At 37.9% G+C, this 13,710-nt stretch overlaps 1 protein-coding gene across 1 annotated transcript in view; it reads left to right on the plus strand.

Moving 5' to 3' along the window:
- Window positions 1-13,710, plus strand: part of MALRD1 (MAM and LDL receptor class A domain containing 1) — a 596,783-nt gene that overhangs the window by 480,919 nt on the left and 102,154 nt on the right. The window contains exon 35 of the mRNA XM_067730697.1: window positions 7,216-7,479. Coding sequence (XP_067586798.1) covers window positions 7,216-7,479 — 264 coding nt within the window. The remainder of the gene's footprint in view (window positions 1-7,215; window positions 7,480-13,710) is intronic.

Here is a 13,710-nt window from a genome sequence, read left to right on the forward strand (position 1 = left end):
AATATCCCCAGCAGGAAAGCAAACTCTGTTCCAGATTGTTAAGGCCTTAAGTTTGCAGCTCTCCTGTGATATATCTTACATGGTATTTTGTGATATGTGTAGCTTGTTTTCTGTCATTTTCAGTTCCTCTCCATTGAAAAATCTCCATTGTCATTATCTTGTCTTTTAAAGAAAATTTTAGTGAGTATGAGTATCTTTAACTTTAGGTTGATTGATAAAAATATAAATTTGAAATGTGTATGATATAGAGTAGATATCCATTGTATATCGGAAGAGATATAGCACTGTAGATAAATGATTTAGAACACGGTTTTAACGCATGGGTCATTTTCATAATTTGATTCAGTTAGTGATTCATGGGCCTAATTTTTAAACAAATAGTGATGAATGTACAAAAAGCTGAATGAAATTGATTATCAGTCAATCCTGAGTCACTTATCGGCTTATAGAATATTATTAGGTTTTAAATCTATTATTGCAGTCAGAGTCCATGAAGTCCTCCCAGTTTGTCAAATGATGGGATAATTCCCCTTTATTCCTGGAAGGGACACTAGATTAGAAGGAAAAAACACAAAAACTGGAAAATGGCATTAAAAGCTAATACCAAGCAGGCTTATGGGAGTAAGATCAGGATTCCCTCTTAACTACATCTGGTGGAGCTTGTCTGTTATACTGTGAGGTGGTTCTTATCGGGTTTCCTGCTGATCTTCAGGCTGGAAGGAATTTTATTGAATTAGGGGGAAGAAATCTAAATGACAACCATGGAAAAATCAGTCCCAGTAGGAACCATCCTCCATTAGCCTGGGTTTGACAAGTTCCTCATATTGAATGTGAAGATAAACCACAGTTCACTGTCCCAACACTGTCTTAAAGGTGAATGCTTTTATATGAACAAGGACGTTTACCACAGAATCATATATATTTATGTATCCATAGTATATAAATATATATGTATATTTAAAATAAAATATGGTATGGTGAGTTAGTCATTTGTCTACCATATAGTCATTTTTGAAAATTATCATAAGCTTTGCTGACTCTTTTCTTTTTATTTGGAAATATTCAGCGGGCCAGTGTTTTACCAGACCAAGTGTGTCTGAGGGATTCTGGGAGTTTTTCAATAGCCAAGGTCAATCTGGGCCTGTTTTGTTCTCTTGGGCTATTAATGTTTACTTCTATTATGGGTTTCCTGATTCCCTGGAACACATATGTTGTTATCTGGAAAACATTCAGACTTTATGAAAACAAGCTTGTTTGTTTGTTGCCTAAGAAATAAAATAAGAAAGTGACACTGCTTCACTAAAAAAATCTGTTTTAAGAAAAGTTTTTTTTTTTTTTTCCATTGAAAACAAGTGACTTCAACAGAATGACCAGTTTTTCTGAGAGCATCTTATTGGCATATGAGAACATTTTACCTAGAGAAGACCAGTCACTCTTTGTGGAAATAGTTGGAAATGGGAAAATAGAAAACAAAGAACAAGTTTGTTGGCTTAACAAAGAGTAAATAAATAGGTTTATATGTATGAGTTATCATTTTCACTAATATAAACTTGGTCAAAATAGAAAGCATGAGTTTAGAGAAATAACCAGTTTTTGATAAAAAGGGGTCTAAAGGAATGACAGGCCCATGGTTGGTCTTCTCTGCCCGATGGAGCAGATGATTGATCAATTAGGAGGTCAGTTCAGGTGCTGAAACATCCAGATCTTGCATTTTGCCCTTTCTGCTCTTTCTGATTACAATGTAATTAAGGTAATGTTAGTTGGGTATGCCTCATGTAGGGTTTCATATGGGGCAACATTCATAACCCAACACACATTAAAGTGATCATTTTTTTATCTTCTCAATAAATCAATTTTTGTTTATTATTAAGCAATGAATGAACTACTATTTCTAGTAGTTCTTTTTGACTTCAAGTGTATTTTCCTTTTTTTTCAATTTTTATTGGGGTATAGTTGTGTTAGTTTCAGCTATACAGCTGTACATTTTAAATTATTTTATTAGAAAGGCAGAAATTAGTCTTAAAATTATGTGGTTTTAAAAGTAAAACTAATTCAATCATGTAGAACACTCCAAACTTTAGGTAAAGCTACTTATTCATATTCCTCAGAAGTTAATGTGAAGTTAAACATAGTTGTATGTATTTGTGTTTAGTGCCAATGCCCTGTTAACTGGAAGTTATGGGGTATCACAGCCACTTTCTCTAGTTTCTCTTTCATCGAGGCAGTTGAGACAGTACAGCTGGGAGATCTCTGAGAGACCACCACGTCTAACTCCTGAGTGGTCTTCTCTACTGCCCACCTCGATATCTCCATCTCAGTACCTGCCTCTCTCTCCTTTCACCTGCCTGAGACATGTAAAACAGGTGTCCCCAAAGTGTACTTGAAATTCGGCAATATTCCCTCACAGACGATTGCCTCAGACTCTTAGATTTCCTTCAATTGTGTGTATTTGTGGTGTGTGATGAAGAGACAGCTTCCCACTCTCCATCTCAAGCCTTCTACACTGAGACAAAGATGTAATCTTAGACGCCAAAACACCCACTCATGATATCTGTAAGTGAAAACCTTCCCACTCACAGGAACGACGACGGCGTTCTCCTTCCTGCCCCATCCCAGGCGGCAAAGAGTACAATACAGTCATAATTGAAATAGTCATGATTTCCTCTGCAATTTTAGGCTTTATTGGGAGAATATAGGTGAGGCTGAGTCAGGAGTTAGGTCGTTGAATAACCACAGGGCAGTGGACCTTAATCTGGTAAGGACAGCGGACCACCCTGTGAGGCATTGGAGAACCAGTTTTGAACAGGATTCTTCCTTTAGGAAATGTATTTTGGAAGCAATGTGAAGCAGGAATTAAAAGGGGAATTATTTAATAATATTGGCCGTAAAGTAGAAGTTAAGTGTTTAACATTTGGGGAATTCTTTGACTATTAAATAAAGTTCAGTTAATATGGAATAGAGCTGTCAGTGAACAATAGCGTTAAATTAGGTCAAGTACATAACCTCGCCCAACATTGCATATAAAAGAGGCCATACCAGCACAGATATGTCAGACCAGTAAATATAGTGTAGGACCATCTGGAGATGATAAAAGAGGAATGTATCTCTTATCCTCTGGGGTCTCTCTGGGTTCCAGGCCTCATGACAAGAAAGAAATGACCAGCAACTGCTCTAACATTTCATATTTTTGTATATGTTTCCACATTCATGTATGTTTTAGATTATTTGAGGTTATATGAAGGCAGAAAATTCTTCCTTTATGCAATTTCAGACATTTGCAGTGGTATCACTATTCATAGTTAGGAAGGAATTCACTATCATTGTGGCAAATATTGATGCTGAGTAACAATGATAACTCTTTGGGGGCCTCTTAATATGTTCTGCTTCTTCAGCTCTTGATTTTCCCTAGCACGGAAAATATATTCTTGATTTTCTTTCGTGTCTGGAGCCTCTGTGTGTTGGGGGAGAGAGCGAGCTCCATCACAGCTTCATGTTGCAGGTAACCCAACATCCACTGCCCTGTGTCTCTCCTCCACCCTTTCCATCACTACTGAAGAGCTTGGGCTAGAATGTAGATTCTGAGGGATATTGGTGTTGAGATTCATACACACACACATTTTATTTTTTAAAATAGTTTTCAGTTCACAGCAAAATTAGGTGTAAATTACAGAGTGTGGGTACACCTGCCTCCCCCATAATCAACCTTCCAGCACCATAATGTTATGTTTGTTACAGCTGACTAATCAACATTGACACATCCCTGTCACCCAAAGCCCATAGTTTACATTAGCTTTCACTCTTGGTATTATAATTTCTGTTAGTTTTGACAAATGTGTAATGGCATGTCTTAATCTGTTCAGAATGCTGTAACGGAATATCATAGACTTGGATGCCTACAAATATTTCTTTCTCATAGTTTTGGAGGCTAAGAAGTCCAAGACGAATATGCTGGCAGATTTGGTGTCTGGTGCAAAACTATTTCCTCAACAGTGCCTTCTTGCTGGGTCCTCACAAAGTGGAAAGGGCAAGGGCCAGTTTTAATAAGAGCACTAATTGCATTCCTGAGGGCTCCACTCTCATGACCTAATCAGCTCCCAAAACCCCACCTCCAAATGTCATCACATTGGGAATTATGTCTCAACATACGAAATTTGGGGGGGATGTAAACATTCAGTCTGTGCCATGGCATGCATCCACCATTACAGAGCCATAAAGAAGAGTTTTACAGCTCTAAAAGTCCCCCCTTGTTCCTCCCTTCCTTTCTACCATCTCTGGGTAACCAACGACCATTTTACAATATCCACTGTTTGCCTTTTCCAGAATATCATATAGCTGGAGTCAGACAATATGTAGGCTTTTAAGATTGACTGTTTTCACTTAGTAATATGCATTTAAGGTGGTGCTAATGTTTTTCAGGTTATAAAAGAGAACAATTAATATCGTTCATTTTTCATAGAATTATATGAGAAAGACATTAACTGTCTTAATTAGGTAACTCCATGGCTGATACCCAAGAATAAACACGTTAATATTAAAATTTTAGGGAAACCTTCTTAACTTCTCAAAGAGGGTATGCAGTAGAAGGCATTCAGTTCAGAAGATATACATAGTACATCTTCCAAGAGTATTCATTTTATTTGAATTCCTGGAGGAAATCTTTTATAGTGAAAAAGCTTGAATGTCCTATGTCGTAGAATGTAGAATTTTCATCAGATAAAACAAGAGACTTAAAAGAAATGTTGAGCTTATGGAGAACTACTTCTGGCTAAGGGTCTACCTAGACTCCCTTTAGGGGTGCAAGTTCAAGTTCCTCTTGCAACAAAAGTATTTCCACGGAAAATTTGAGAAGTGATTCGACAGTGTGAGGAGGGCGTTTAATTTAAAACAAGATGCATTTTGATGGTGGGATAGTATCTTAGGTTCCCAGGGAAGTGAACTCTGAGGCCCTGATTCCTATGCAAAAGGTTTATTGGAAATTCTCCCAGGAACAACCCCTGTGAAGTGAAGGAAGCAGGGCTGGGCAGAGGGAGGGTTGAACTCTGATACAGGTGCCATAGGGGGTCTCACGCTGATGCCATGGGGAGCTTGGGAGCTGCACTGGTCCCAAACTGATGCATAGGGGCTGGACCATCTTATCCCCAATTCGCCAATGAAGGGAGCCGATCCTGGGAGGCTGTGTGACTTTAGAGGGAAAATCCTAGAGGTAGACTCAGCTGTGAGCTGTCATCTGGTAACCTCCCAGCAGCTGGGGGCATGAGGGCCTTGATAGAAAACTCTGGACAATTCAAGACAGAATCCACTACAGACAATAAAGCCCACCAGTTTTCTTGTAAAGAAGGACCTAGAACAAGTGAGTTTGAGTATCTTTTGATATAAATGATTCTAGAATTTAACAGAATTGCTGCCTCCAAATAAAAGAGAGAACTTTACTTTGCATATCTGCTGTAAGCAAAAATATAAAGGAACACACACATGCAACTCATTTTGAATAAGGTGAGAAACTTGTCTTGAAATAGAGAAAATTATTCCCTTTTGTTGTTATTCCCAACAGAAGGTTGGTACCTTAGCTTAGCTAAGTAATAGGTGTATTACTAAGGTTGGTTCTAGATTTTCGTCACATGCAAAACGTTTATTCAGCCTTTTCAACCTACAGTTGAGGTTCAACCTTGAGGTGAGTGTATAAAGATGAAAGTTTAGTCCATAAAATATTTGAGAAAGAAATGAAAGTAAGGATGTCTGTCCTGTCTTCAATGTGAGATTAATAAAAAGAATGAAGAGAAACTATTTATTTGACCATGGTTAAATAGTTAAATATCAAAAGATATATATATGTTATACATATAAATTTATAAAAATTGAAATCCAATTTACTTTCTAAGTTTGAATTCAGAACGTTACCATTGGAGCACTGCAATTGGATGCACTGCTATGACTTAGGTAGTTAAATAAGAACATGACACAAACGTCTCAAAGTCATACATTTATCCCTCTCCCACTTAAATATGCTTATTTCCATGAACAAAGATTGTCTTATATACATGACTTTCATCACAGAGTTTGAATTTAAATATATTCTAGATATGTCACCACTACTGAGTGAGTGGTAAGGGAGAGTAACTTTTAAATTTCATTTCTAAAATGAATTCACACCACCACCCTTATGTATAAAACAAATCATTCTTATATTATCCATAAATAATAGTAGTTTTAAAATGTAAAAAACACAAAATAAGGTGTTCCTGAACTGGTCCCCACTACTTTCGATTTTCTTTTCCCTTAAAATACTGATGAGCCCGTCAGCATCTGTCCCAGAGACGATACGAAGTATAAGAACTGTTCCACTAATAACGTTCCAGCAAATTAGTGCAATCCTCTATGTTCACAGATATCCCCTGACCTCTAGAAACAGCAGCAAGTCAACACTCTTTGCTCATGCTTTAAGTGTTGACTTAAACCATTGCTATGGAACAGTTTCACATGATAAAAGCTCATTAAATTTACATCACGTCTTTGGATGCTAAAAATTTATGAGCCTCAGTATCCTCATCTATAAAATGGGTTGGTTAGGTGTGAATTACATTATCTTGAAGATTCTCACTAGTGTAATATATTAGCTTAAACTATGATTGCATCTGCACTTTAGATATGGCTACACATATCTGCACTCTTTAGACCTTTGAAATGTGATCATGACTCAAGGGCAAAGAGCAGTGTGACAAAACCATAGCAGACCTCAGTTCTGTGACTCAGTCCTCCCCAAGTTCTCAGGAGTCAAATTCCCCTAGCTGAGGCCACTAAGAAACAGTTACTAAACTGTATACTGATATAATGACATAATGCCAATTAAATTTTAAAATTGTGATTGCAACTTTTCAAAGTGCCTAACTTACTGTATAAAGGTATCTTTACTCCTGAAGGAAAATCTGATGGTCAAATTTAAGAGCATGAATCAAAATTTCTTCTTTAATTTGAAAGTGTCATTTTTTCACAGTAATGATGCCCTTTATATAAATGTTTCTGAGGTTAAGATAAGGTGTATTCTCTAATCATGTTGGCCTGTTTTGTTAGAGTTCATATTACTCCTAATAGAAAATCGATTTACTTAAATTAGCTAAATGTTTCATGTTTATGCGAGAATGAGAGTATCCTATAATGTTTCAACACTAGACAGAGAGACAACTCCCCTAATGTGAAAATGACTGGCTCTCTTTTTAGGTCCTGTCTCAATACAGCCGTCACCGTGTGAAGCTGATCAGTTTTCCTGTGTCTACACACTCCAGTGTGTGCCCCTCTCGGGGAAATGTAATGGACAGGAAGACTGCATAGATGGATCTGATGAAATGGATTGTTCTCTCAGCCCCCCTCCTCAGCTCTGTGGTCAAATGAAGTTCCAGTGCTCTACCAACGAGTGTATCCCATCCCTCCTGCTATGTGATGGAGTGCCTGACTGTCACCTTAATGAAGACGAATCCGGCTGCTGTGAGTTATTTTCATTCACTCAGTGTGCCAGGGGAGAAATGCTGTTTGGAAATGATAGAGAGAGCATGACAGATAAAGCAAAGTTCTCTAGAGTGTTACCATGATCGTATCAGAAGTAACATAGTTGTTTGTGTTATATTGCTAAACAAAGCATATTGTCCTCGCTTAGCATTTCTGGAAACATTTTGTTGGTAGTCACACTAGTCTCTGTTAAATGTGTGTGATTTCCTTTTTTATTTACAACTGGGTCATTCATGTAGGGGATGCTCTTATGTATCCATTATCTTTTTAACAAATGTTTGTGGGAATGGATTGAAGACATGTAATTATAATTTCTTCCCACCGTAAATGTTCATGAAGATGGCTCGAGCAAACGGGCAAATGTCCATTGTAGTGAATAGATGTAGCTAGGGGAAGGACCTGGACCTGGGTAGATGTTACGTCATTAGAGTTAATGCAGATGGGGGTCCGCCTGCCAGTGCGGGGGACGCGGGTTCGGGCCCTGGTCCGGGAGGGTCCCGCATGCCGCAGAGCGGCTTGGCCCATGCGGCGTGGCTGCTGGGCCTGTGCTCTGGAGCCCGCCAGCCACGGCTGCAGAGCCTGCGTGCCACAGCTGCTGGGGCCGGTGCGCCTGGAGCCCGTGCTCCACGGCAGGGGGGTTCTCCGCGGTCGGGGGCGCCGTCGCGCAGTGGCGGAGACCCAGCGCAGCCAAAGATAAAAAAAAAAAAAAAAAAAAAAACCGGAAAGAGTTAATGTAGAAGTAAATCTGTGGGACATTAGGGTTGACCTTATCCTTATCACTAACTACCTGTACAATCTGGGCAACATTATTTGAGTCAGTCTTACCATCCATGTAATACCTAACTTACAGGGCTGTGCAGATTTGAGAGAATGAGTGTAAAATTCCCAGTCCTGCATCCGTCAACTTCTGTCTTTATTATGATTAGCCTATGTCAGATAGGGAAGGAAGAGTGTTAATTAAGTAATTATACAAATTACACAAATTTTTAAGGTGAGTACATAATCGTGGTGGAGCCAAAGCATCACTAACATTTTATTTAATTCCTTGTTTGCTTGGTTTCACATTATAACGTGCTGTATTTGGGGCTGCAATGATAGAGCTCCATAAGCCCTATGTTAGTGGCCACTTTTTTGTGGGGGGGGAGCAGTAAAGTTTGGAAGGTGACTGTAAGAGGGGGATACTGGGAGAAATAGAAGAGTATTTCAGTGCCCTGTTTTCTGTGGGCATCCAGAATTATGATAACTACTGGAAAAAATGTGAAGATGAATAAAGGAAAAGGAAGATGACTTTTGGATTTTTGAAGGTTTTTGCCTTAAATCAGTGAATTTCTTTTGCTGGTTTAGGTTTGGAGATTGGCTTTCTATCTCCCTGTTATTTCCTACATGTATATTCTTTCTATAATAAAGCCAATTTGTGAGGTCTTATAATATTTTCTTAAGAGCAAGTTAAACAAATGGAGGTGAATGAGGAAGAGGAAGCCAAGTTACTTATCCCTGTTCCCATCAAGTCTGTAATGGAATTTGGCTGGTAGACATCAGATTAAGTTCAATATAGTCATATGGTATTTGACTTCAAATAACAATGCTATTTAAAGAGAAGCTTAGGAAGGTACTGTATCCTTATACTTTTAGACATATGTTGGAAAATTGGTGTTCGATGAGATAGTAATATATGAAATTCTGCTTCTAAGGGGAAATAAGTCCACATTAGGAATAGACGGCATTGTAAAAGAATTGCTTCTCTCCATGTCCAAAATATTTATTGAGTTGGGACTCTGTAGGGAAAATTGCATGAAAATAAACCATGGACAAAATGCTAGAGCAAAATTACAGAATAAAAGCATCTGATGGTGACAATTTACCAAACAACTGAAAGCATAACGGTTTTTTTCCCTCCCTCTGGGCTCACCTATTTATTTAGAATGGTATTTTATAAACTCTCCTTCCTTCCTTCCTTCATTCATCACAGATCTTCATTAAGGATGTAATTTATGCCACATGTTGTATTGGACATTGGCGATCCAGATGGACATGACATGGTACAAGCTCAGGTTGTTAGATACATTACATATTAGTGAAGGAGATTAGTGATAGTTGGAATACCATGTGATAAGTTCTGTGACAGAGATAAAAACAGTGTTATTGAATAACATAGGGTACTCCCTAACTATGGTGCTAGGGAGTCTATAAATTTTACCAAGAAAAATGATTGCAGAGCCAATTTTGGAAAGACAGGTAGTCATTAGGCAAGTAGAGATGCTTGATTCCAGTGGAGAATGTTCCAAGAATAGAGAAAAAGTTGTTTGATTGAAACATATTTCATATAACTAGAGTAGAGTTTGCGGTACAGGGACTTTTGCAGAAATAGGTTGGGAGAGATAAGCAGGGACTAGGTCTTAAAGAGTCCACCCCATCATGCCAGGAAGAAGTGTTTAAGTAGTACATGGAATGGATTGCAGTGAGGATGGGGGACTGGTTAGGAGATGTTACAGTGGAAATATAAAGGGATTGAGTAGATTAATGGCATGAGGTAAGATTATGAATAGATTTAAGAGACATTCAAGTGAAGAGGAAGAGAAAGTAATCAAAACTAGTTTCCAAGTTTCTGATGTGGGCAACAAGACGGCTAATCAGCCATTCCTTGAGCTGGGAAAAATAGGAGGGGAAGGACCTCTTAGGGTAAGAATGTGGCTTCATTTTTAAACATGTTGTGTTTATGGTATCTGTGGCACATCCATGTGAAACGTTCAGGATGTGTTTATAAATGGATGTCTGGAGCTCGGGAATGAGCTAAAGGAAGATATATAAAGATTCATAGCTATCAGCATACGATGATTCAAGCTGCGGATATAGATGAGATAATGGAGAGAGGAAAAAGGTAAGGTGGCAGACAGAATCCTAAGGAACACGTAAAGGACTGTTAAGAAAAACCAAACATCGAAAGACACGGAGATGTGGTCATAGACATAGGAGGGCAACCAAAAGAGAGTGATGATCTTCAATTAAAGGTAGAAAGCCTACGTATCAGAGAGTATTCAAAGGTTCACACGTGTCTGAGAGATCATGTAAGATTAGGACTAAAAAATACAGACTGGGAAAAAGCACAAATGGTTGCTGGTGGTCTTGGAGCAGAATTGTGATGTCAGTCTTTTGTGGAGAAGGTGGGAAATGGCAGAGGGAAACCGGCTACAGAAAACTTCAAGAAGTTGGCATTTCGAGTGGGGTCTAGGATAAAATAAGAGGTTTGGTTCTTTGGTTTGTTGGTTTTGTGAGGCTTGCACATAGTTAAATGTTATAGGAATAGAATTCTGAGAAGTTTGCAATTTTATGCTGGAAAATCGATAGCAATTGATATTTGAAAGCCTTTTATTCTTGCAAAAATACACGTTTAGTGATCAGAATGCTCAAACAAAGCATGTGATAAGTCCAAATTTAAAAATAATTCACATTTAATGTTGTCTTTCCACTGGAAACATGTTTTTTTATACACTGAAGTGATACTTTACCAAAAATATTTCCTTTCCCTAAAATAAATGGAAAAATAAGTATGGTTTAATTATATAGGAAAATAACACAAAACCAGGAACATTCTTCTCATTGATATTCCTCTGATAGCAATCTATTCACCAAGAAGATTTTGATTTCATCAGATGTATCGGTCAATATCCTAACAAGAAATAGATGGCACGTTGATATTGTATAATTTGAGATTGTTTTAATAAAGGGATTATTTATTAAGGAAATAATATGCATAGGGAAACCATAAGGAATAGTAACAGCGGGGCCTTTATCCATAGAACAAAGGATGTGAGAGGAGGGAACAGTTGCCTGAATCTAGAGTCAAGGAGAGCTACCTGATAAAAGGAGTGGCATTTGGTTACGGAGCCGCTAACCAGTGGGAATCTCACAGTCTCTTCTCTCTGCATCAACGTCTTGCTGGTGCTACCTATCAACCAAACCCAACCAACGCTAGAAGGCAAAGAAGCACGTTGATGTATCCTTAGAGTTCAACCTCCCAGGGCTCAGAGCAGGGAGAGAAGATGGAGAATGGCTCAGGAGAGGCACATTATCCATCACTAATAGAGATAATGGGAAAAACAGATGGAGAAGTGCATAGTTTTCCTACTATCTAACTTTATGTTCCAATGGTAGTCAATACGTCTTATCAAGTGGAGCGTCACTTCTGAAGATTGGGAATGGATCATGCTCCTAAGACTTGTGGATCAGCCTTCATCATCCACAGTTTTATTATTGGACTTTCAGTTCGTTAGCTAGGATCTCAGCATCCTTTGGTGCTTCTCCATCACACTGTAAAGATCATCCTCTGCATCTGACAGCTTCTAACAAGAGTGTTCCTCAGTTTACTCAACATTAAAATCATAGAGATCAAGTCTTTTTTACAGAGGTATTGGAGAATTAAATGAATTAATATGGTAAAGTACATAATACAAACGTAATACATTGTTATCCTTTCCACTTTAAATTATATTTGTAGTTTTATTAAAATTATTTAAGCTGCTAAGATATTTCAATAAGAGTAGTGATTGGTTTTAGTTCAGGGATAGAACACATATCCATCCTGCTCCGTGCCACGTGTGTGTCTGCCTTGAAGGGTTTGTAGCCTTTATTCCCATGGCCAAGATCATAGTTTCTTTGCTGTTAGAAACCTTAATCTGCTACATACATGAGTTTCATTTTAGTAGTAAATGGATATACACCCATAGTCATACATGCCTTACTTTGTGTATACTTCTTATGCAGCAACTATAATCTTCAAAAGGGATTTTGCTTTATGGAAGTAACTCCGATGAGCCATTCACGAATTGTTTATCTTTAATGTATCATCTACCTGAGTGAATGAGCTAAAAGCCATAAAATTCTCTGTGTAACTTAGTGTATTTCGATTAGATAGAGTATGAACCTCTAGGATGATGACAGATTGAAATAAGTATTTTTATAGACATTAAACCATAATGTTTGAAAGAGAATGTGGCAAAAGTAGGTATTGTCCAGGGCAACATTTTGAAACCTGAACTTCCTATAAATTTTGTTTATAACTTATTTGGACTAATTTTGGAAAATGTTTTTGTTGTGTATGTGTTAATAATGGAGGATAAAAAGAAACTAATGATTCCATTTGCTTTGCTGCATTCAGTCCTTTGCTGTATAGGTGTCAGTAAGTATTAATTGCATACATAATTTATTTTCAACCCACTTTTTTTTTTTTCTTTTTTTGCGGTACGAGGGCCTCTCACTGTTGTGGCCTCTCCCGTTGCGGAGCACAGGCTCTGGACGCGCAGGCTCAGCGGCCATGGCTCACAGGCCTAGCCGCTCCGCGGCATGTGGGATCTTCCCGGACCGGGGCACGAACCCGTGTCCCCTGCATCGGCAGGCGGACTCTCAACCACTGCGCCACCAGGGAAGCCCTCAACCCACTTTTAAAAAGAAATTAATAAATACTAACTTTAACGTTATACCATTTAAAATGCCACGGAAACTAAGATTTTTGTTTCAAATTTCATAAAGTGAAAGGCCAATTTTTAACTATCTAAACTTTCGATAAAAATGAAAAAGTAAAACTTTCTACAAATGAAACCATTTATTTTCTTATATACTTTTTATGTGTTTCAATGCTGTTTGGGCCATAGTTGAGCACTTATACCGCTTACAAGTTAGAACTCTTCATTGTACAGTCAACTTGAAAATAAGCTCTCAGTCACACTGGAAATTAGGTTAAGGATTGGATTAGTATTTCTGAGAGAAGAAGGGTCCAAAATAATGCTTTACAAGTAGGTGAGTATGTCTCATCTTTGTATACAAATTTCAACACATTATATTGTTTAAAATCATAAAACTATTATCTTGTATGGTCCCTCAGCTCCTTGCAATGAAAAACAATGATAAGAAAATATGTATACATACACATACATGGATATATTGAGGCATGTATATATTCACACATTCATTTTTTACAAACATCTCTTCATCTAATAGGAGTTGGAAAATTATTCTATTTTTTAGTTTACTTGGTTTGGAATATTATTTATCTTGTTGATGTATTACATATCCTAAATTATGTCACCCTTTGGAAAAGCTTAAAGATCATCTCTTCTCCTGGCACCTTAGCCATTTCTACAATCCGGTTTCAGCCTCATTTTTTAGATTTGTCTGTCCTACCTCTTCACACAAACTCCCCAGTCCAAGGCAAAC

This window comes from Pseudorca crassidens, chromosome 1 (assembly GCF_039906515.1).
Source record: "Pseudorca crassidens isolate mPseCra1 chromosome 1, mPseCra1.hap1, whole genome shotgun sequence".
Taxonomy (NCBI): Eukaryota; Metazoa; Chordata; class Mammalia; order Artiodactyla; family Delphinidae; genus Pseudorca; species Pseudorca crassidens.